Raw genomic sequence first — 25,365 nt, forward strand, 5'->3', positions numbered from 1 at the left:
AAATGTTAAAAGGACTGCTGTAATTAGCAGTAGAAATGGGAAGAAAAATAGAACCACACTAAACAAAAATGGCAATAAATAAGTACATATCAATAATCACCTTAAACGTAAATGGATTGAATGCTCCCATAAAGAGACACAGAGTAGCTGATTGGATAAGAAAGCATGACTCATCTATATGTTGTTTACAAGAGACCCACCTCTCAACAAAAGACTCACATAGGTTGAAAGTGAAGGGATGGAAAAAAATTTTCCAAGCAAATGGAAAGCAAAAAAAAAAGCTGGGGTAGCAATTCTCATATCTGATAAAATAGATTTCAAAATGAAGACCATAACTAGAGACAAAGACGGCCACTACATAATATTGAAAGGATCTATCCAACAGGAAGATATAACCTTGATAAACATATATGCACCCAATATAGGAGCACCAAAATATAAAAATCTTCTGGAGGACTTCCAAGGAGAAATCGACAACAATACAATCATAGCAGGGGACTTCAACACCCCATTGACAGCACTGGATAGATCCTCTAGGCAAAAAATTAGCAAGGAAACAGAGACTCTAAATGAAGCACTAGACCAAATGGATTTAATAGATATCTACAGAGAATTACACCCCAAAACTACAGAATACACATTCTTCTCAAGTGCACATGGGACATTCTCAAAGATAGACCACATGATAGGACACAAACTAAATCTCTACAAGTTCAAGAAGATTGAAATCATATCAAGCATCTTCTCAGATCACAATGGCATGAAACTAGAAATCAATTGCAACAAGAACATGCAAAGACATTTCAACACATGGAGGCTAAATAGCATGTTATTACACAATGAATGGGTCACCGAGGAGATCAAGGAAGAAATCAAAAACTTCCTGGAAAACAATGAAAATGAACACACAACAACACAAAATCTATGGGATGCAGCAAAAGCAGTTCTGAGAGGGAAGTTCATAGCACTACAGGCCTACCTCAAAAAACAAGAAAAATTTCTAATTGACTGTCTAACCTCACAACTTAAAGAACTAGAAAGCAAACAAAAAGAAAACCCCAGAGCAAGTAGAAGGAAGGAAATAGTAAAGGTCAGAGCAGAAATAAATGACATAGAGACCAAAAAAACAATTCAAAGGATCAATGAAACAAAGAGCTGGTTTTTCGAAAAGATAAACAAGATTGATGGGCCCTTAGCTAGACTCACCAAGAAACAAAGAGAGAGAACCCAAATACACAAAATCAGAAATGAAAGAGGAGAAGTAACAACCAACACCACGGAAATACAAAAGATCGTTAACAACTACTATGAACAACTATATGGCAACAAATTCAACAATCTAAGCGAAATGGAAAAATTTCTAGAGACACACAGTCTCCCAAAACTATTCCCGGAAGAGATAGAAAACTTGAACAGACCAATAACAACTAAGGAAATTGAAGAGGTAATCAAGACTCTCTCAGCAAACAAAAGCCCAGGCCCAGATGGTTTCACGGGGGAGTTTTACCGAACATTCAAAAAAGAACTAACACCCATTCTCCTCAAACTATTTCAAAAAATTCAAGAAGAAGGAAGACTTCCAAACACGTTCTATGAGGCCAGCATAATTCTAATTCCAAAACCAGAAAAAGACACTACGAAGAAAGAAAACTACAGGCCAATATCCCTGATGAACATAGACGCCAAAATCCTGAACAAAATACTAGCAAATCGGATCCAGAAATACATCAAAAAAATTATTCACCATGACCAAGTGGGATTCATCCCAGGGATGCAAGGCTGGTACAATATTCGCAAATCAATAAACGTGATACACCACATAAACAAAATGAAGAATAAAAACCACATGATCATATCAATAGATGCTGAAAAAGCATTAGACAAAATCCAGCATCCATTTCTGATAAAAACGCTCAGCAATGTAGGAATAGAGGGATCATATTTCGACATAATAAAGGCCATATATGAAAGACCTACAGCCAACATCATACTCAATGGACAGAAACTAAAAACATTTCCATTAAGAACAGGAACAAGACAGGGATGTCCACTTTCGCCACTCTTATTTAACATTGTACTGGAAGTCTTAGCCACAGCAATCAGACATGAAGAAAAAATAAAAGGGATCCAAATTGGAAAGGAGGAAGTGAAACTGTCATTATTTGCAGATGACATGATATTGTACATAGAAAACCCTAAAGACTCCATCAAAAATCTATTAGACTTAATAAATGAATTTGGCAAAGTAGCAGGATACAAAATTAACGTCAAGAAATCGACGGCATTCTTGTACATCAATGATGAACTCACAGAAAGAGAAACTGAAAAAACAATCCCATTTACCATCGCTCCAAAAAAATTACGATACCTAGGAATAAACTTAACCAAAGAAGTAAAGGACCTATTTGCAGAAAACTACAGGTCATTGAAAAAAGAAATAGAGGAAGATATAAAAAAGTGGAAGCACATACCCTGTTCATGGATTGGAAGAATTAACATAATTAAAATGTCCATACTACCCAAAGCAATCTATAGATTCAATGCAATCCCCATCAAAATACCAACGACATATTTCATAGAACTAGAACAAATACTTCAAAAGTTCATATGGAACCAAAAAAGACCCCGAATAGCCACAGCAATCTTGAAAAAGAAGAACAAAGTTGGAGGGATCACAATACCAGATATCAGGTTATACTACAAAGCGACTGTAACCAAAACAGCCTGGTATGGCACAAGAACAGGCATATAGACCAGTGGAACAGAACTGAAAACCCAGAAATGGACCCAAGGCAATACGCTCAATTAATATTTGACAAAGGTGGCAAGAGCATACAGTGGAGTAAAGACGGCCTCTTTAATAAATGGTGTTGGGAAAATTGGACAGCTACATGCAAAAAAATGAAACTAGACCATCAGCTTACACCATACACAAAAATAAACTCAAAATGGATAAAAGACTTAAATGTGACCCGTGAATCCATAAAAATTCTAGAAGAAAATGTAGGCAACAAAATTTCGGACACCATACGGAGCAGAATTTTCACTGATACATCACCTAAGGCAACAGAAATAAAGGAGAAAATGAACACATGGGACTACATCAAACTAAAAAGCTTCTGCACAGCAAAAGAAACAATCATCAAAATGGAAAGGCAACCCACTGTATGGGAGAACATCATTGCCAATGATGTATCAGATAAGGGGTTAATTTCCAATATATACAGAGTGCTCATACAACTCCACAAAAGGAACACAAAGAACCCAATTAAAAAATGGGCAGAGGAGCTGAATAGACACCTCTCCAAACAGGACATACAAATGGCCAAGAGACATATGAAGAAATGCTCAACATCACTAATCATCAGAGAGATGCAAATTAAAACAACAATGAGGTATCACCTCACACCTGTCAGAATGGCCGCCATCAACAAATCATCAAACAACAAGTGTTGGCGAGGGTGTGGAGAAAAGGGGACTCTAATACACTGCTGTTGGGAATGCAGACTGGTACAGCCGCCATGGAAAACAATGTGGTGCTACCTCCAAAAATTAAAAATTGAACTTCCATTTGACCCAGTGATCCCACTGCTGGGAATATACCCTAAGAAGCCTGAAACACCAATCAGGAAGAATATATGTACCCCCATGTTCATAGCAGCACTATTTACAATAGCTAAGATCTGGAAACAGCCCAAGTGTCCACCAGTAGACGAATGGATAAAAAAGCAGTGGTACATATACACAATGGAGTACTATGCAGCGGTAAGAAAGAAAGATCTCTTATCCTTTGAGACGACATGGAGGGACCTGGAAAGTATTATCCTAAGTGAAAGAAACCAAGCAGAAAAAGACAAATACCACATGATCTCACTTATATACGGAATATAATGAACATAACAGTCTGAGAAATACAGTAGACCCAGACACATGGAAGTAGGGCACAGACTGACATCCCTCAGAAGAGGGGATGGGGGGTGGGAGGGTGGGAAGAGATAAACCACAGAACTTATATGCATGTATGCATGACCAATGGACATGGACAACTAAGCCGGGGACAGGGTGGAGGGGTGGTGGGGTGGGGGGTGCCAATGGGGTAAAAAGGTAAAATGTCTGTAACAAAAAAATAAATAAATAAAAAAATTCATAAAAAAAAAAAAAAAAAAAATTCACTGACCAAAAAAAGTATCTGACCACCTCATAGCTCCATACTTCACACAGTCTTCCTAAAACCTGAGGGGCAGACCGAGGCTCACCCATTTCCCTCTCTGCTTTCAGGTTTTACAGTTTTCCCTCTCTGCTCTCTAACACAGTGGCTGCTGATATTTTTCTCCAAGATTCAACACCTTCTCGTTAAATATTTTATCTCTAAATGTCTCAGTGCATTAACCAGCTTTTCTATAGGCATCTTGCCATTTCCACGAGGCCAGCAGTAGACGCCACCAGCAGCTGATACATGTCACAGTTCATGCCCCAGAGGGTTAGGGCTGCCCCTGTTCTCTCTGGCCAGCTCCCTCCCCAGTGGCACTCCAGTGACCTCAACCTCTCCCCGCTCAAAGCAGGGGGTGCAGCCCTTCCTCGGCACTCTTTAATAAATCTCTCCACGGGTCTGCTTCTTAACATTCCAACCTCTTCCCAGGGGAGGAAATCACAAGTGAAAACACCACTCAGAAATACAACTTTATCTCAAAATTCCTCTGCTAAAAATCTGATACTTGGCTTTAAATTTTCTTCAGCCGTATAATGAACTTACACGTTACAGTGATGGAAGGCAGGACATTGTCAAGACGGTCCGACGGTCCTGAAGGCTTCCACTAAAATTCCCACCTCCAACCTGACAGCCACGGAGCCCGTAGGCACGAATACGCACAACCACTTAACAAGCCCGTTCTCTTTATTCTCCGCTCATCCCCACTGCTATCAATGACCTATAATTAGTAACGGCAGGCGAAGAGCCAACTGGTGCAGGCACTGATCTAAGAACTTCATTATCTCCTTCAATCCTCTCGACACAGTTAGGAGGAAGCAGAGGCTTGGCGGGCACAGAAGCTGCCTCACGCGACCAGGGAGGAATGTGGCAGGCAGGGTTCACACCTGTCTGACACCAGCACCTCCCTCTCGCCATCACACAGTGCCACTTCAGTCACAAAATCGCTCCTTCCCACCTGAAATAAGCATTTCTTCAAGCAGATTCAATACCGCAGAAGAACCCAGAGACCCTCTTTGCTGGGTCAACATGTTTTTATTGCAAAAGGGATAGGAAACAGAAAAGGTGGGGAAAAGATAGGAGGTTCCGGAAAATGCCTTCACCTCCGACCTCTTCCCTCCCATTAGGGGTCAGAGGAGCAGGCCCTTGGGACAAACGGGAGGACTCAGTGGTCAGTTCCCCGTTTGTGTGTTTACATCCCTGCCGGGGAAGGAAGAGCTGCCGTGACAAGTCCCCACTAGGAAGAGAAGGCGACTTGGGCTCCAGGTCTGTGTTCATGAGCCGCTGCGGCCTCTCGATGTTTCTCTCCCGGCCCGGCCCCTGGTCAGTGAGTCACGAAATGAGGACAAGCCTCCAGGGAGCGAATGCCACAGCTGCACAGCCGTGAAGCAGAAAGGACAGGACACAGGTGGCTAGCCGCCTCCTTCCCCGGGTCCGCCCTCCCACACACGCGGGGTGACTCTGAGCAAGGGCAGCACAGGGCTCCCATCACACAGGGGAATCTGGAGTGTCGGCCCCTGAACACGGAATCTTCTGCCTTCTGTGCCCGTGACGTGTCCGAAGCCCCGAGTGCGCTGCCTTTGCGAACTCTCGGAGCGAAATACTTCATTGCCCTGGAGAGTGTCGCTGGCCCGGCGGGCCAGCCTGTCCCCACTCGCTCCACGAGGCCCGTTTTTAAAAACATTATTAATTGTCAGGAGATTCCAAACAGAACGGGCCTGCCAAGATGTATCTGGCAAAGAAAAGATACTCTATCTCCTGAAACATGTGTTTAAAAGTCAGTTCCAATCTTCCTTTTGCTCAACTTTCCACGTACTCGCCTGAGAGAAGAACCATGGCTCCCTGCAAAACCGGCATTTTTACCATGGAATCTTAGCCCCCCATTTTCTAACCCACTTACCGCCCAAGCTGGAGCTGTTGTCTTGCACCCCGTCCACGGGCCTCCCGTGACCCCGCAGAGCTGTGTGCCCGGGCACGTGCAGAACCACCGCTCCGTCCTGGTGGGCCGGGGGCGTCCCCCCTTCCGAAGGCTGCGGCCCTCCGTCTGGTTTGGGCCTGTAGCTTCTGTTTTCAAGGTAGGGAGGTGGGGCTCCCTGGGGAGGATCCAGTGAATTTTCTTCTGTTTCTGATGGAGTCCGGCCTCTGGTCCATGGTTGTTCAGAAGACTCAAGTGGGCCTCTTATATCTAGGGCACCCGTATCCTCCACACGCCTCCCCTCTTCGGTTCGCGGGTCCGAGGTGGCAGATTCCGTGTCAGGGTGGACTGGCCTATTTCTAGGTGTCGAATGCAAGTGGGGATCTGGAGGAGAGATGCCACCTCCCACAGGCCTTGAATCAGCTTTTGAGTGGAAGGAAACATTGGTGTCACCGTGGCCTTTCAACACCTCCTCTGGTTCGCTCGGCGGATATTCAGCTTCCTCCTCATTCTCACCATAATAATCCAAATTCTCCTCACTGTAGTTTCTTTCCAGGGCTGCAGCATGGCTGAATGAATGTTCCCGGGAAGCTGAAGAGCGCGCTTTGGAAAGGAACCCTCCGACTGTTGCTGGCCTGACATTGTCCAGTGGGGAGGTGCTGCCCACGTGAAAAGCCCACACGCCAGGAATCCCCAGGTTGCTGTGTCTAAATGAAAAGGAACAAGTCATTGTAATAAACATAGCCATGCAGCCACTGTCCTACAAAGGTGAGCAATTTATTTTAAAACTAAAAGGCTATTAAGATCAGATTCAGAGTTTTCATTGGTGTAGAAAAACCAAGTACAATGAGACTTACATGTTAACTCAAGGATGATACTGGAATCTTGAGGTAAACAACCTCTTATTTAATCTTCACTTTCACAGGCTGTATTTCACAGAATGCTAGACTATCAAGTTATAATCTACTCTACAATCCACGGTTTATCTAAAATCTGGCTTACCGAAAACAAAGAAAATGAGGGAGTATTTTTATCTTTCTTCTACTTTAAAAAACACATATGCTGAAAAAAATTTTGCCAATTACATAATAATGACTACTACATGCTTTTAAGATTTAGTTATGTGCCAAATGCTTAACATTCTTGTTTTTTTTAATATGTTTTTATTGATTTTTTTTTACAGAGAGAGAGAGAAACACCGATGTAAGAGACAAACATTGATCGGCTGCCTCCTGCACGCCCCCTACTGGGGATCAAGCCAGAAACCCAGGCATGTGCCCTGAGGGGGAATCAAACCTGTCAGTCCATGGGATCCACTGAGCCACACCAGCTGGTCCTTAACATTCTTCAATACAATCTACAAGGCAGGGACAGTGACCATGCCCAATTTTACAAAGGAGAAAATAGGTTTTGAGAGGCTAACCAATCTTCTTGGTAATTGACAGAGCTTGGATTCAGCATGAACACCAAAACCCATGCTCTACACTTGGGCTTTATATTATTATAAAATAATAATTAATTTATGTCAGAAAACCAATACACTATAATCAATCAGCATCTAAATTATCATAACTCGACAGAATGTTAAGACATGTCACTGGCTGATTGCATGCATTAATCAATTAATGAATTCACAGAGGATGGTGAGTCCATGTAAACAAATTCAGAGAAATACAAGTGCACAAATCTAAAATGTTGAGCAAATATAGAACAAAGTTATGAGGAAAATAATAAAGTAGTTGAATCAAAATGCCACAGGTCATAGGTGAGAAGTGTTCAGGTCTCTGGGCACCAGGAGCTCAGTAGTTTCCTCCTCTAGAAAAGAGCATGGACTATTCAGTATCCCAAATATCCCAACCATCCATAATTTTAGAGCCAATGATACATTCTGAAGAGAACAACTACATAAGATTTCTAAAAATAAGGAAAAACTCAAACAAACAAGGGTCTGGCTAGCTTGAATATACCAGTTTGTGTACTCCCCCAGCGTATGGGCAAAATGCTGTGGGGTTTCCTCAAGTCATTTAGTGAGGAACAGGAGTTAACAAACTAGTAAGTTAATAAGAAATTCATTGACTCATAGAATGACAAGAGAACTTTGCTCATTGGGTAGGTACCATTCATATTCATACAGATTTCTATAGCAATAGTATTTTTCATACAGTTCTCAGAATGAGTATCGCTCGCTCTCTATCTTTCCCCCTCTGTGTGTGTGTGTGTGTGGTATTGTTATTGTGGTTGCTGCTGCTGCTATTGTAATTAACTTAGGGAAACAGAAATACAGAAAGCAAAACTGATCCTTTGTGCAATGTGCTATCCATCGTTGGTAAGTTCTGAGAATTAATGTTGGTGTTTCTTGGCAAGCAAATAAGAAACACTGAAGAAGAGAAGAGAGAACCCTGAAGATCTGAGGATACTGAGTTTATTATCACATCAGAGGTGTTGCAGCTGTGAAATTTCTTCTTGATGTTAGAAACAGAAAACTATAAAAGCTTCAAAGAGTAGAAAAATACAAATTATGGTAGATAAAAGCTAAATGAAATAAAGTTCTAATTAAATATAAATCACTATCTTGGTTTTGTCATTGTGCGTGATGGGAAATAAACCAATTTGAGTTTATCCTAAAATCCAAGGTCATTTGTAAAGGTTAGTGATAGAAAGAATTTACTTCCTCAAAAGGAAAACAGACTACAAAATGAGTTGACGGCGTCCTCCTCCCTGGGTTTTTAGGAGGATGAAGTTACAAAGCCACATAAAATGCCTAACACAGGGTCCTGCACATAGTAAGTACTTAGCAACTACTGTCTTCCAAGAGATAGAACAGAATAATCTCAAAAATGCAAATGTGTGCATTCATATTTTAATTTTCAGAAGATGTATGACAAATACACTATGAATTGTATGATTTATGACCTTTGAGCTTATAATGATGAAACAAGTTTAGGAAGACAAAGATTCCACTGCCTAGGAAAGTAACTTAATTCTTCAGAGACGTATACTGAAGTATTTAGGAGTGAATGGCATGAGGTGTGTGACTTACTTTCAAATACTTCAGCAAAAAGGAAAAAAGTTAATGACTATGGCAACGTCAACAACTTGAATCTAGATTACAAGCATTTGGCTCAGTTAGCTACCCTCTCCACTTTTCTCTAGTTTTGAACATTTAAGTAATGAAAAGTAAAAAGGAAGATTGAATTGAGGAACATTTCTATAATTTGGTGGTAGAGAAGGTCTTTTGTAGAATAACCCCAAGACCTGAAATCAAGAAGAAAAAGAGCAATAACTTTGACAACCCTCAACGTCTAACTTCTAGATCATAAGTAACGTTAAAGATGAACAACTAGATAAAACTATCCACAGCATATAAGAGGACAGAATCTTTACCATCATTTTTCCTTATGTATAAGAAAGAGTCCTTTGTAAACACCCCAACAGAAAATAGCAAAGGATATGGACAGATAAGTCACAAAAAAAGATAGATAAATGGCTATTAAACACATAAAAGAGTGTTCAGGTTTACTAGTAATCAAAAAAATTAGAGTGAAAATGTGAACATTTTATATCGATCAGATTCACAAATATTAAAAAGGATGGAAGCTTGTAGGGAACAGACATCAAATCACTGGCCTGCCTTCTTGGTGAAGATATGAGTTGGTGCAATTTTTCTGAAGGGCAACTTGCTAATGCACATCGAAAACGTAATACACCCTTTCTCAGCAAGTCTAATGTTTAGGGAAATGAGGACCTCAGCAATGCAGAGGGTGTGGAAAAAGCAGGTCGACAGTTGTTCATGTGGAAAATAATACAACCATTAATAAATAATAAAAGAATAAACTCTGTTTCGCATACTCACAGCTGTAAACTGACTTTTACCCCACTCTGTAGATTATGCTGTTGACTGTAATGATATTTATTAAAGGAGAAACCAGAAACAAATGAAATGTTCATCAATAAATTGTCTTAATCATATAGGCTATATATGACGTCATGTTTTAATAGCCTTAAAATTATCATACAAACAGACATTTACTGGAAGAGGCCTATAAAACAGGGTTAAATGCGAAAATACCATTTTGGCTTTTAAAACTTTTTACATATACTGTACCTAAAATTCTGGAAGGAGTGTTAATACTGGTTATCATTTGAAGTAGTAATGCTGGGTAATTTTTAGTTTTATTTCACATTGTTCTGCATTGTTTGCAATTTATTTTGTTTTTTAATATTAAGCATGGGTTACACATAAAGAAAAATCTCTCTGTTAGCCATTTTGGCTCCATAACTACTCTGCTCTCATCAAGCCACTCAGAGGCTTCTGGGAAGCATCAAAGATAAAAATGAGGAAAAGCATAGAAGGAGGTAAATGGAAGTAAGTGTGTGTGTTCTCTCTCTCTCTCTCTTTTTAAATTTAAAATGACTTAGAGAGAGGAAGGGAGAGACGGAGAGAAACATTGATCAGTTGTCTCCCACACACACCCTGGGGACTGAACCTACAACCTGGGCATGTGTCCTGACTGGGAATCGAACCCACCACCTTTTGGTGTATGGGACGATGCTCCCACCAACTAAGCCACACAGGCCTGGGCTGTGTGTATGTATATTCTTGGGGGCCTTCATGACTGTGGTGGGGGAGCACAATTGCTTTTCCCACAGGTGTTCTGGCCCCCACTACCTCCTGCACCGTGTGTAGATGTCAGCACTTGTTTAATGCTCTGAAATTGTTGATCTATTCGTCTGTCAGCTCGCAACAGGGCGAGTTGCTAGTACAGGGCCTGTGCCTTAGACACCTCTGTCTTTCAAGTGTGTGGCCCCCGTGAACTCTCCGTAGTATCTGAGGGGCACAGACTCTGTGGCCTCCAGGCTCGAAGGGTTAGGTGGGACCCAGGGAAGAAGAGCAAGGAGCTCAGTTTTCCTCAGATTAAATGGCAGCCTGGATAGAGACCTACAGATGTCCAGCATGGGTCATAAGAATGGGAAAGAAAAGCAGGATTCAGCATAAAATAAAGGGTTTGAAGTCCCAGCCTTGTGCTTGAATGTGGGCTCTGCCACTTAGTAACTGAGATTATAGGCAACTCAACTTCCCTAAGCTCATTTGTCAAACTGAAAAAAAAGTATAGCTTACCTCCTAGGATTCTTGTGAGTTTTAATTTAGACAGCTTTTAGAAAGTATTTAGCACAATGTTTTATGCTAAATAAATGTCTCAATAAATGTCAGCTGGAGTAACCATATTTAGGTTGTAGGGCCCGCCCTCTGGTCGCTGAGCAGTGCAGATGGCGTGCAAATGTGTACAGTGTCCCAACACCCAGGAATAATGTAGTGAAACCGAGCGGTAGGGAGAGAGGCTAAGTAGCCAACGTGTTCTGTCTGGCTTCTAGATCAGTATTCAGGAAAGGAATAAACGCAAGGATATTGTTTAAAGCCCTGAAATGAATAGAGATCTCTAGCTGCTAACCCCTATACTGGTGTGATGCAGACTGACAGGAAGTGAGAGGGTCAGCATGGCATGAACAGTCAGCCGGGATGCGACCGAGGAATGTGCTCAGGCCCAGCTGCCCCATGGGACACCAATCAGTAGGATTTCAGATCGATAGCAAAGCCATAGGGAAATCCCGAGACTGCTGAAAATCTACCAGTCTGTTTGTTTTCCAAATTACATTACTCTTACTTTAACTTTTAATACGTTATCTGCCTAAAAGTCTAAAATCATGACATCTCCTTCTGTGGAATAATTAACCTTCAATCTGGGCAGTTAAATTACTGGGTGTTTTTATATGGTTCCAAAAGCAGTGTTTTCCATAGTAAGCCTCGGTGGCTCTGCAAACACACACACACACACACACACACACACACACATACCCACACACACACACACACGTCTGTTTCAGGTATCTTTAGCCAACAGGGTAAGAAAAATAAAGGACCTTTTATATTTGGTAAACTTGCTCCTCCCAGGGTCTGGTCTAGTCCTGGTTTTGACCTAGTGCCTTACTTAGAAACCACCAAGATATTATTTAATGGTCTTACAGCCACTTGGGTTTGGGTAGAGTCATTACACTCCACTAGGAAAGGGCTACGCCCTCTGGTACTTACTGGTAGAGATTCTTCACAGACTGTTCAGTGCTAGACAAGCTAAAATATGGCCCCTCTCTCTTCAGGTCCTCGGTCTCCCCTCGGCAGAAGCCCACCCGGGCCGGAAGCTCAAGCTGGACATTGTAGGATTCTTTGGGGCGAGTTCCAAAGAACTGAACACCATTGTCAGGATAAAGAAAGAAGGCGTAGGTATCAGACTCATCATATGCCAAAACTGCCTGGAAAGTATTCAGCTGTGGAAAAAAAAACACAAGAAAACATTTCTAATAAAACAAACAAACAAAATGACAATGCAGAAAAAGCATCATAAAGTACAAAAGGTTTTCCCCTTCTTAGGATTTCTTCAAACTGTTTTTATATATACTGTTCTTTTAAATTTCCTCTTCAAGTTACGACATAATTTTATAAGCTATGTTATATATAATTATCTTTTATCAATTCAGTGAATAATTGAAATATGCATAGGTTTAAAAAACAAAAAACACCGGTTAAAAAAATAATACCTTTTAAGGTTTCAAACTTTTCTCATCCAAACCTCTTCCAGAGCTGACAAGTAGCAAACTTACTGTGTCCGTTCCTACCGCCACTGCCCTAGCTTACTGCCCTGGCCACTCACCTGGGTCAGTCATTCATTCACCCATAACCGCATGCCCGCTGTGGGCAGGGACAGTGTCAGTGCTGGCTGATCAAAAGGCCTCCTCACTGTGCTCACAGCCTGGCTCTCTTTTCTCTTCCATCAATCTTTCCACACCAGCACCAGAGTTACAGAGGAGGACACAGAGACATAGGGGCTAACGAATTAGCCTAAGATCAGGTAGCTAGCACACGGTGGCAGGCCGGCCAGCTCAGAGCCCATGTCCTGTACCACCAGGCCACCCTACTCCTTAGCAGGCCATTCAAGGTGATACGTAAGCTGCCTGACCTCTTCCCCCCGGTTCAGATCTGCTCTCTCTCCACCAGACTATTCAACGTGCCCATTTGCCCACATTTGCTGATGCCTCTATACTCTCGCCCATGTTTCCCTGTGCCCAGACCCTCCTAATCTTCCAGTGCTGCCCCTCCTGGGAGTTTTGTGATTCCATGTAGATTGATTTCTGCCCTCTGACCCTCCGTGACACCTTTGCAAGTGTTTCTAGTTCACATTTACCTCATTTTGCCTGGTTAGCTGTTTATGTGTTCATAAACTCCATCTGTTAATTCGTTTGTACAGTAATTCAAACAGCCAAGTGCCTAGTGAGCACTGGACATTTTGCTTGGTGCTGAAGAAGCAAAGGAGCAAAGGACCAGGGACTCTGCCCAGGATGGTCTCACAGCTTAGGAGAGGGAGACAGGATTCTAGGAGAGTTATTAAAAGAGGGAGTAGAGGCCACAGAGGAGGCATGTGCCCTAGACCTCGGTGTAGGCAGGCATGGCAGGGAGGCCTTGGAATGTTTAGAAACACAGCAGGAGCCAAAGCAGACCAGAGAGACCAGGAGCTGAATTTGCCACGAACGTAACACCCATGTCCTTACAGAATCACTCCTTAAAATAGAATTTACTCTCATATTTTCTTTTTAAATATGTCTTTATTGATTTTTTAGAGAGAGAGGAAGGGAGAGAGAGAGAGAAACATCGATGAGAGAGAAACACTGATTGGCTGCCTCCTGCATGCCCCCTACTGGGGATTGCACCCACAACCCAGGCATGTGACCTGACCAGAAATTGAACTGGGACTTCTCTATCCATGGGACGAAGCTCAATCCACTGAACCACACCGGCTGGACTACTCTCATATTTTCAATAAGACATATTTTCGCCTTTACAGCCAGCTCTCTCCCCCGACCCTGCCAAAATGGTCGAAATGGTGCTTGGTTATCTTAAAAAGATGTTATCTTTAGGACTCTGAGAACACCTCTCTCACGAAATCCCCCTCCTTTTACAAATTAGTAGGGAACCGGGGAGGTACTTACAAATACCACTGCTTCCTAAATAATGTGACTCTTAGAAACATTATTTACTGGTAGGTAGGATCATTTCCCCATCTTGCCACACAGTCAAAATCAGCACAGAGAAGAACATCACAGTTTGCTAAATAAAACAGCAAACAAGAGGCATGTGCCCTGCATTTTGTTCTGTCCTGGGTCCTTGCCCACATGGTACTCAAGCTCTCTCCTCATGTTAAGTCTTCCTTTTAATGTTTAATTTCAAAGTTTAGTTTTGAGGTTTTGCTTTTAAGACAAAGCCACACAGGTTTTCCAATGCCTTCCAAGAAAAATCAAAAGGATACGCCTTTCTTTCAGTTTGCTGACGCTGAAAAGGTCACCTTGCTTTGTGCTTTGCTCTTCTCGCTCTCAGTTCACAAACTTATAGAGTTAAGGGGAGGGGCCTAGTATATTTGCCATTGTAGTTGTTGACTGTTTCATTAGCAAAGCTTGAGTTTTTCAAAAAACAGAAGGCAAGAGATGTTTTCTAGAATTTCTGAAAGCTGGGAAGCCGAGCTTCTGCCAAAATAAACCAAAACAGTTCTGCAATGTGTCTCTACGTACCATATACTACATCCTCAATTCATGTGGATCCAGTAACTTCCGAGTTTTACGTTAGTTAGGATTAATAAAGTTCAACTAGGGGAGAGAAAAGTGCTCAAGGAAGGAGAAAGAACCTGTTTTAAAAAGCTAAACTTTCAAAGCTCCTGGCATTGATTGCCCACAATAAACGTGAGATAGGAAGAAATCCTGGTTCTAAGTTTAGAGAAATTCTTTGAGATAAGAATGGCCTATGGATTGTGAAGGAATTGAAAGGGATGGGGGAGGAGAGGAAGAAAAAGTAAACAGAGCTGGGAAGGGGAGGGCCTGGCTTTTTACTATGGGGTCTGGGCATTTAGCACTTTATTTTATTCATCCTTTCAGTTAATCAACAAATTCATTTCAATGAAAATGTACTCCATGTCTTTTACGCGCCATCCCAGAGACAAGCACTTATTGTAGGTGGCAAGCACTGAATCTACTTTTCTCCACCAAGGCAAATGAAAAGAAGAATTTTAAATAAAATTTAGGATACCAAAGTACATGCCAAAAGTTGGCAACTTAAAAACCACCCACACACCAAATGATCACTTTTACAGTTCTCACTCAGCTCCATAACAGTCGACATCGAATTGCTCCAGAGCGGCCTTCGCCAGTCCGGAGGGCTGCGCTCCCTCCCCGGGCACTGCTTGTCTTCCGTCCAGACCGGAAAGGTCTTCGCATTCCTCAAGACAAGCCTTTGCAAGACCGCACATGCTCCATCTCTGAAGGGAAACCCTCAGATGGGCTGCCAAACCCCACAACAGGGTCACAGGTTCCCAACTCCCCCAGGATCCCAGAGAGGACAGAGGGGCCTCCCAGGGCAGAGGAGCTGCACAGATAGGATCAGGACCTGTGTCTGCTGAGCTGCAGGGTTTCCGCTGTCCTGTTATCAGAAAGAGAGAAAAGCCAGAGCCCTCAGCAGAAAGCAGGCAGAAGGAGTCTGACTCTCCCTTGCAGGTAGAGGATGTCGCCAGTCAATATTGCCTTGACACTCGGCAGAGCCAAGCTGTGGATGTAAATGGGACCATCTGAGTTTCTAATGTTTGCAATTCATTTAGTTAATTTTGGTCATCAGGCAAAAAATCAGAACAGTGTCAACCCTGTCCCAAAGGGATTTGCCTATAGTGGCTTTCAAAAGTTACAATGAAAAGTAGTCAGTAGGCTGACTCCTAAGGGGTCAGAAGTTTTCTCTCTTCCATAGGGTCACATGCTTGCTCCAGCTGCAGCATCACTGACTTCTGGCCTCCAGTGTTTGGTGTCCACACTAACCTCCATTCCTTGGTATAATTCTCCATCTCCCATGCCCTGTATGATACCGTCACATGTATGATTTCCCCTCATTCATTGTCTGCTCTAAATCCTACAGATTTAAAGAAATCCTACAAATTCAAAGATAAACAGCGCTATCATATCCTTCCTGACCTTTAGTCTTTAGGAAAACATCAGCATTTCATTAACCACTTTCCTTATCTGTTTCATTCCGTATGTCTTCATAGCTATGCCTCAGTCTCAGGTTGAACTCTTTCGGATAGACTGCAGACCTCCCCTCCTCTGGACATCAGCTCCAGAAGTCCAAAAGCTACAACCAAGTCCCGCTTTTACCTCTCTCATTCTCTCCGTGGATCCAACTCCCTCCATCAGTGACAATCATCCTTTGAAACAAGTCAACATGCCTCAGCCCCTACATGGAGGTCTCTAATAAGCAACCTTCCAGTCACCTTATATGACTGCCCCATGACTCCTTCGTCCATTTCTCCGGCCTCAGCTCTCCAGCCCTCTCCCACTGCCTAGCTCAGAACACCTCCCCTGCTGCCTCAGTCTCAACATCCATTCTTTCAGCCCAACTTAAAATCCAGGTCAACAAAACATTCTCCATACCACACAGCTCTGTGTAACCAGTTCTCTATAACCCCACCCCTCAAACAACAACAAAATAATACTCCTCTTCCCCCCAAAAATGCAGCTAAAGTAAACACTAGCCCTCTTTATGACAGTAAGTTCTCTGAATGTCAATACCATGACTTCTTTGCTCTGTGAAACAACTATGACAGCTCAAGGAATCTCAGATTAACTGAACTGATAAACACTATTTGTTCATATTTTTAGATGTGGTTACACCTTGACATCCCTGCAGTATCAGCTACAACATCCTGCCACACCCACCATGAATATCCACGGAGAGAAAGGGCAACGACTGAAATTGTTTTACATGGTACGGATGCCATTCCTCAAATATCTTCACATTTCCAGTAACTTTACAGCATCAGGTTATCATGCCAGAGTTTAAGAAAGCCATGTAGAACGCCTTCAAGCAAAGTAGATTACTTGCCAAAATCTACCTCCAAAGAACTATTAAAACAAAAACTCAAGTCACAGAGCTCTTTATTCAGAACAACCTTCAACACGGGTAATTGAAAAAACATTCTCTCTCTAAACAGAATCCTCATCTCCTTTCTAAATGAAAGAAACTCTGAAGCCAGCCTAGCATATGGCAATGTCTGAAGATTGATTTTAATTAGAAAAGTGAAAGAGAAATGGAATCCACAAATCTTCCTGCACTCCCCACCCAAAAAGCCCAGATGGAAATTATAATTTGGAAAACTTTGTATTTAAAGAGTCCTTATGTAAAGGACTTGCATCACAGCATGCTTACAAGATAGAGAAATAAAAGAACCAGAACTTGGTCCCATCAAGCCAATGAAGGGGAACACAGATGGGCTGAGCATCTATACCAGCTGGGTCTAAGGGACTACAGCAGCTATGTAAAAATGTCACTTCAGTTAATTCTCACAACAATCCTATAAGGTAGACATTGCTGCTCCATTTTACAGCTTAGGTAACTAAGGCTGAGTCTGAGTCATTGTTTCTGGATAACGTTTCATAAACACTTTTTCCTTCAAAATGCTTTTATCTTTATTGTCACTGTCTTCACAGCCACCCAGAAAGTTAGGTAAGAGAAGAGTATTTCCACGCTACAGATGAAATTGAGAAAAATAATTAACAAAGTCACATTGTTTGTATTGTAATTTTCGGTTTCAAATAAGCCCTGATGAAATTGGAACTCAAAGCCATAATGTGATTTCATCACCCCAGAACTTCTGCACAACTGCTCACACCCCGCCCCCCCATTGATCTCGCTCAACCTTGTCCTTCTATTCTGTGTTTAAAAAGTAAGACAGATACAGCTGATTCTCTCCAGAGTGTTGGAATAATTTGTATCAATAGTGTCCTTGGCAGCAGATATCATTCCAAGTTCACTTTTCCTTTGAATACAATATAATTCCAAGGGCTCTTCTGGTACTAAGATCACATGAAAACAATAAAATGTCAGCCTTATTTATTGGAAGTCTTGGGAAAAGGTACAATTATTGTCGTGTCTACCTTCATCACGTGTGCCAAGGAAATAGGTCCTGCATGGAAAAAGTCTGGATAAGAGCAACGACACAACCTAAGAATCAGGACATCTGGATAATACACCTACCTCTGCCACACTAAGCACAGCATTTTGGACAAAAGTTTTAATTTCTACTTGCCATTATCTGTGAAATGCAAACATTAAGTCATGTACTTATTTTGTAGGACTGTTGTGGGAAGACAGTATGAGAAAGTATTCTTATCAGAATTAACTAGATAGCTTAAATAAACAACTTATATCATGTGTCTGAGTAGTCAGTCTTTCCTTTGTGCCCACACCTTCTCAAGACAGAAAGAGTTCTCTTAACAAAAAATATTAATCCCCTGTTTTAAATCCTTCAAAGAATGCCTAGCACCAAAAGACCAAGTCCGAACTCTCAGCACAACATGGTTTGTCCCCACCCCACGGCCTTTCCACCCTCTTGTGCCACGACCCTTCCTCTTCAGTAACAATGTGCCACACACAATGCCCCAAACACATTCTACTCTACAGCACATGGGTGATGTCATATGTCATCCTTCTTTGAGGAACGTTTCACTCTGCTCAACTCTGATTCAAAGCTACTTCTTCACTGAAACCTTCCCCAACTGAATCCACTATTCAGGGAGGGGAAGAGTTAGCCTCCTTTAGTCAAAATGCTACTATACTTACCATATTGAATAATAATCAATGTCTCTATTAAACTATGAGATCCTTGGGAGTGAAGAGTATGTCCTTACATGGTGTCTACATCAGTCCTGTCACATAGTAAATGTGCAAAAAAGGTTTGTTGGATGACTAAATCTCAACTATGTTTACATGTAAATTATATACACACACACATATAAATATAATTCCAAAGGAATTGTTTAGAAAAAAAGACTGGAAGACAATAAACTATTAGCAGTGGTGATTGATCTCTGGTTAGTGAAATTTTAATGTTTACTTTCTTTTCTAAATGTTTTTTTTTTTTTTTTAATCCTCGCCCGAGGATATTTTTCCATTTTTTGTACAGATAGAGTGGGAGGGAGAGAGAGGAAGGGAGAGAGAGAGAGAAACATCGATGTGAAAGGGACACATCGAGTGGCTGCCACCCGCACGACCAACCAGGGCAGGGGACAAACTGCAACCGAAGTACGTGCCCTTAGCGGGAACCGAACCCGGGTCTCTCCGGACCGCAGGCCGACGCTCTAACCGCTGAGCCAAACTGGCCAGGGCTCTTTTCTAAATGTTTTATTGTAGGTATGTTATACTTAATTTTAAATGTTTTCTAAACTTATAAACCAAAATGAATGAATGAATGAATGAATGAATGAATGCATCATAATGGTGGGGGCCTTACCTTATTCAACTTTCTCCAACTTTCCACCTAGCCCAATGCCCTGCTCAATATGTCTGTTTAAATTCACTGTATTCTGTTAAATTGAATAATTAAAATGTCAAACCATGTATTTTTAAAAAGTATTCAATAAACAAAAGTAGATGTTGCCTGACAAAAAAACAAGTGGCAAAAAAATCATAAATCCAAATAGTTTTTATTTCTAAATCTTCTCTGCTTAGTACAGTCTTTAGGAAATATTTCTCTTACAGAACACTTAATAATGGCCACCATCTTGAACTACTCAGTGAGCATGGGCAAGCTCCTTAATCTCTTAGGGAAGAGAAGTACCATCTTTCTGTACATAGCTAAGAAACACTTTGAGTTAAAATACAGGTAAATTGTAAGTGTTTTAGCCCTTGGAGTATAACACTAGATTCAGGTCTAATATCATGGGAGGAAGTCCTTACCTACTCCAGGAATGAGGCAGTTTACCATTTGCCAAGCCACCCTGACCCCACCTAATGTCCATTTGGAGTATTTTAAATGTTGCTGCCAAGCCTAAAGACTGGGAGCTTGTGCTGTTCCTCAGGTAGGAACTATAAAACAAATTGAAGACAGTCTCCTGTAAACTAGAGGGCATGAAACCTGGAGGGCAAGTTGGCCAAAGCTAGCAAGAACCTTATAAAAACTGTATCCCCTCTGGCCCACCAATTCCAGATCCTGGAATGTCAACTAAGGACATGCACAAAGATTTAGCTTTAAGAAAGTGCTTCACAAAATTATTTATAGTGATAAAAAATCAGAAATAACCTTAATGACCACTGGGCATAGTGGTAATTCCAGTGGATGGAATATTATGCAGATTTTATAAATAATGTAGAAATAGATTTACTGACATTGAAACATATTCACAATATACTATTTAGTCAGGGCAGGGGTGGGGTAGGCTAATAATAGTATGTGCACTGTGAACCCATCATTGTTAATAGAAAATGACAGATAAATATAGATATTGATAGGAAAAAACCTCTGGAATATACACAGGAAAATGTTTAACAGTGGTTATCTTTGAGTGGTAGAAAAATGAGAGGTTGTTCTTTTTCAAACTGCCTGTATTTGCTTATGTTTTTCTTTCAATGAACATATAATTAGAAATAATTCTTGTATACTTAGAGGTGATTCTAAAAATAAACAACCAAACAGTAAACTGCCTTGTGTTCTGAGGGCCTTCGGCATCTACACTGGGCTCCTCTCGTCTCCTAAGCACGTTTTCTCTCTAGAAGAGACCACCTCTCAGATTCTCAATGGAAGCCTTAAGATTTCACTTCCAAGCAATTTCAACCCTGGTGCCACCAGAGATACTGTACATCAGGTTCCGCTCAAGAGGAGACTCAAAAAAATACTCCAAGCCAGTCCCTGGGTTTCAGCCCAGAATTCAAGCCCATCCCTCAACTGGCTCAGCAGCCAAGCATCCCTGTCACTTACCTCTCCCGAGGGCGGCGTCCCAAGCCGAGCCTCCTGGTAGGCGCCCACCTGCTCCCAGGTGGCCAAGAAGGCGTGGGTGGGGCTGAAGTCTGCGGCGGTGCTCGGGAAGCCTGCGCGAACGTAGTGAGCGGCCAGGCCCAGCACCTCCGGGGACGTATCCTCCCGGTATAGGATCCTGCCCCTACCCTGGCTCGTGTCGATGTCGGCCAGAAAGGGAGCAATGGCCGGGAAATCCGTGGGGAAACCATCGTCCACATACTGGGTCTCCCTGGGAAAGTCCTGGGTGGAGATGATGCCATTGGTGCCCACCTGGGAGAGGAAAGGGACAAAAGGTGACGGTCGCTTACTCTGCAAGACGCCCAAGGGCGGCCACCACAGGTCCAGACATGCGCGCCCACCCTGCTCCTCGCAGAGGGAAGGGAACCGCCCCGGGCATGAAGCTCTCCCTTCCCAATAGCCTGGGAGGCCGACTCCTGGTTCAGGGCGTCCAGTGCAACTTCAGCCCGTGTCCCACCCGAGCATTCCTACCCCAAAGCACGATGCAATCGTTCCAGGAGCCCTAAAGCTCGTTCGCGTATTTTCTCACTTCCCGCACAACCCTGGAGAACACCTCCAAGTCCGAGGAGGGAGCACCTACAGACGTGCACCGTCTTCTCGCTGCCCTAACTGGAAACCCCACTGGCTGCCCTAGCGACGCTACTACCTTCTTTTCTGCCTGGGACGCTTGAGTGGCCGCGAACAGATCTTGCTCCCTCGCTCGAGGTAAGGAAAAGCAGCGGGTCCGGCAGCAGCACCGCTGCAAAGCCCGGTCCCACCCCTGGGGCGCTCCGGGACAGCAAAGCGTGCGCACTATTTCCTCCCCTCCGAAGACAGGGGTTTGGTGAGATCCACACTACATGGACCCCTGGTACGAAGCTGCGAGAAATCTGCCGAGTCCCGCACCCCGAGGGGGCTGAACTTACGTAGAGGTAGCTAAACTGGGCTTCGTAGAAGCGCAGGGGACTCGCCAGCTTCACGGCGGCTGAGCTTTCATCGTCGCCTTCCTTCAGGAGCTGGTCCCCCCGAAACTGCCCGTAGGGGAAGAGCCCGCTTAGGTGCAGCGCCGCGGCCCGGGACAGCAGCAGCAGCAGCAGCAGCAACGGCGGCGGCGGCGCCAACAGCGCCCGCAGCCCGGCCGCCCGGTCCCCCCGCATGCTCGCTCGGCCCCTGGGCTGCCCTGCTGCACAGCGTCCCGGCCCGCTAGCCCACTAGCGGCGCAGCGCGAGCTCCAACCTGGTTCCCCACGGGCGCCCGGGAGGGGCGGGCCTCCCCTCCCTCTCAGCACGCTGACTGGCTGCGGCCCTACACAGGGGGCCAATCACCGGCTCTGAGAAAGTTCGACAGCTGCCGCCACATCTGGTTCTCGTTAAAAGTTTTCTAAGGCAGGGGTCGCGGAAGCGGCTCCGCTTTTACCCCTGGCGAGGTAAAAGCCCGCGGCCGGGCTGCCGGGAGCTGCTCCCTCTCCTCCGCCTCCGCTGCCCGAGACCTCCTGGGGGCACTACCCCCCCTCCCGTCCGGTCTGCCCCGCGGTCCCCGAGACCCCCGACCCCGCGAGGTCCGAAGGCAGAGGCTCTGCAGGAGGTGGCCTCAGCGCCAAGGGGGACCCCGCGGCGGCGTGTGCCCCCCGCCCGGCCGGCAGGGCGAGCGTGTGTGCTGGGGTCCCAGGCGTCCCTCGTCCCCGAGGCCAACCCATCGGGCCGAGAAGCAAAGGGAATTTGTGGAAGTCGCGCCCTCCTTGACCGCTTCTCTCCACCCCAGAGAGGCCCTGTCGAGAAGCGCGTCTTTGTACGAAGCCAGGGGATCTGACTCCTAAGTTCCGTCCAGGTCAAGAGCGCTGTTTACCGTCCCCAGAAAAACCGCACCCGGGAAGAACATGAAAAACGCCTGGGTGTGATCGGCTCCGTTTGGGGCGTGGGATGAGGCATCCCGTTTGGGCACCAAGCAGACGTGGTTAAAGAGCCGCGGGGGAAGGGACCCCGGTTCTCTCCCCCGCTGCTTACCGGCGTCGGAGCTGCGCTCGCCCGCGAACACAGAGGTGGAACCCGAGCCGCTCCACGGGACTGGAAACCCGCGCAAACCAGCTGTGAGGGTGTGGGGGAACCCCATCCACCATAAACATTCTATCCTCGAAGCATCAGGAGCCGGACAAGATTTTATTACCATTTTTATTATCAAGAGCTTGAAATTTCCCAGATAGTCTGTTTTCTCTCTCCAGTCCCCCATGGGGTCCTTGGAAGCAAACGTATTTAAAAAGAAGGTAAAAAAGCAAGCCTTTGGAATTGCCTTGAGGGATGCTCAAAAGATAGGTTTTTCTTCTTGTGAATGTTCATTCCAATCTTACAAATCCTCTTGGGCCCACAGAGCCAAGCCCTAAAAACTTGAAGATATCATACTGTGAGATTCACAGAATCAACACAAAATGGAAAATTGGCCCAAAACAGACTGTGTAGAGCTGTATTTGATGTTACAACATGTATTTGTGCTCGCATATATATGTTCTCATTTCTTAGGGGGTTAGGTATTCTGTCATTGTATTCAGGAAATGAAGGCTCAAAGACATGAGGAGACTTGACTTGCCCGTGGTCACCTACAGCTACTCCTCAACATGAAATCCTTCACTGGCTTTCTAGTTTTCCCAACTCTCAGTTGAACATAGTAATAATAGCTAACATTTGCTTAGTGGTAAGAAGCTATGGTCAGGCAGACTCTAAGATGGTCTCCAAAGATCCCCATTTCTGCTGTTCATTTCCTCATATAAGCCCCTCCCCTGGAGAGTGGGCGGGCCTAGTGACTCCTAACCCATACAATGAGGTAATAGTGATGAGAAGTCACTTCAATGATTACACTATATCTGTCTTGATAGCAGACTCTTTCTCACTGGCTGTGATGGAGGAAGCTTTATGATGGGAAGGCCAACATGGCAAGGAACTGAGGTAGCCTCTGGCCAACAGCCAGCAAGGCACTGTATTCTGCCAACAAACATAAAATGAGCTTGGAAGTAAATCCTTTCCTGTCTTGAGATGACACCTTAGCTCTAACTGACACTTTGATTGCAGCCTTGTGAGACCCTGAAGCGAAGGACCCTGATAAACAGGCCCAGATTCCAGACCCACAGAAACTGAGAATTTAATTAATTTGTATTGTTTCAAGCTGTTATGGTTTGGGATAATTTGTTATACAGCAATAGATAAGTGATACAGTTAGACACTATACTAAGGTAACTAACATTTAGAGGGATTAAAAAAAAAAAGTCAGTTATTGTTACATGGCTGGTAAGCACCAGAGCTGAGATTTGAACTCAGTTCTGTCTGATTTCTAAACCTTTGCTCTTAACTAATTCATGTTGCCACAAGACCCTTTGAAAGGTAACTCCAGACTACCTTAACTTCAGCTCTAGCCATAGCTAATCTTTCCGTTGAGACTTTAGTTCTCAGTTGCAACCTCCTATTTTGTGGTTTGGAACATCCTCACATGCTCATTACTCTACCTATGATGCTTTTCCCAATCTATCTCATCTATTTAACGCTCTCTCATTCTAAGACTTAAATAAAAATCCTCTCCTTAAGGAAGCTTTTCTGGACACCACAGTCTGACTTAGAAGCCCCTTCTCCTTGTTCCACGTGCCCTGTGCTAACCATTTTTGTATCTCCAATTACACACATCTCTGTAATCTCTGACTGTCATAGGTGCCCCTCATCACCACCACTGCACTTTGAGGGCAGGGGCTTTGTCTTATTCATGGTCTGCTGCAGTGCCTGCCTGGCTCGTTGGAAGAAGCTTAAAGGAATGTTTGTTGAATGAGTAAAGGCAAGCAAACCAATATGAAGGTAGGATCCCTGTCTGCTGACTCAGTGAAACATTCCTTCCTCTACACCATCTTTCCTGCTAACCTGACCCAAGTTTTCTAATCCTCTTTTCCAAGCTGCCTAGCAACTCACCCTTCATTCTTTCATTCATTCATTTAACAATGATTTCCTGCAGGTTTACCATGACAGACAAAACTCTGCAAGAAATAACCAAGTACAAGATGTGACCCCCTAACCTTAAGAAGTTCATGATCCAGGAAACAAAGTATAAACATGGCGGGGGGAGACAGGGGGGTGGTGATGCTGCAATATAGCATGGATTTGGCAGCAAAACAAGAAAAAAGGGTCCTTGAACAAAGAAGATATTACTAGTTTTGAATCTGATGCTGAGTACATAGTAGATCCAACAGGGAAGAGGCTGAAATGAGCAGTCCTGGATCCCTGTCTGCATTAAGTGGCTGAATTCTCCTTGAAATATGACTCTTTGGACAGCTGTACTTGAGCAGACATTCCTTTGAGCACTTATTCTAATATTTTTAAAAGACTCTATGGCACCAAAAGAGTAGT

General features: G+C 43.7%; 1 protein-coding gene across 1 annotated transcript in view; it reads right to left on the reverse strand.

Annotated features, from left to right (window-relative positions):
- The window catches only part of NID2 (nidogen 2), a 64,092-nt gene extending 41,946 nt beyond the window's left edge, over positions 1-22,146 (reverse strand). Inside the window, exons 1-4 of the mRNA XM_036246503.1 lie at positions 21,916-22,146; positions 20,954-21,262; positions 12,211-12,443; positions 6,108-6,829 (exon numbers count right to left, since the gene is read on the reverse strand). Of these exons, the coding sequence (XP_036102396.1) occupies positions 6,108-6,829; positions 12,211-12,443; positions 20,954-21,262; positions 21,916-22,146 (1,495 nt within the window). The remainder of the gene's footprint in view (positions 1-6,107; positions 6,830-12,210; positions 12,444-20,953; positions 21,263-21,915) is intronic.
- Between the last annotated feature and the right edge of the window lie 3,219 nt (positions 22,147-25,365).

The sequence above is a fragment of the Molossus molossus genome, unplaced genomic scaffold, assembly GCF_014108415.1.
Source record: "Molossus molossus isolate mMolMol1 unplaced genomic scaffold, mMolMol1.p scaffold_m16_p_1, whole genome shotgun sequence".
Taxonomy (NCBI): Eukaryota; Metazoa; Chordata; class Mammalia; order Chiroptera; family Molossidae; genus Molossus; species Molossus molossus.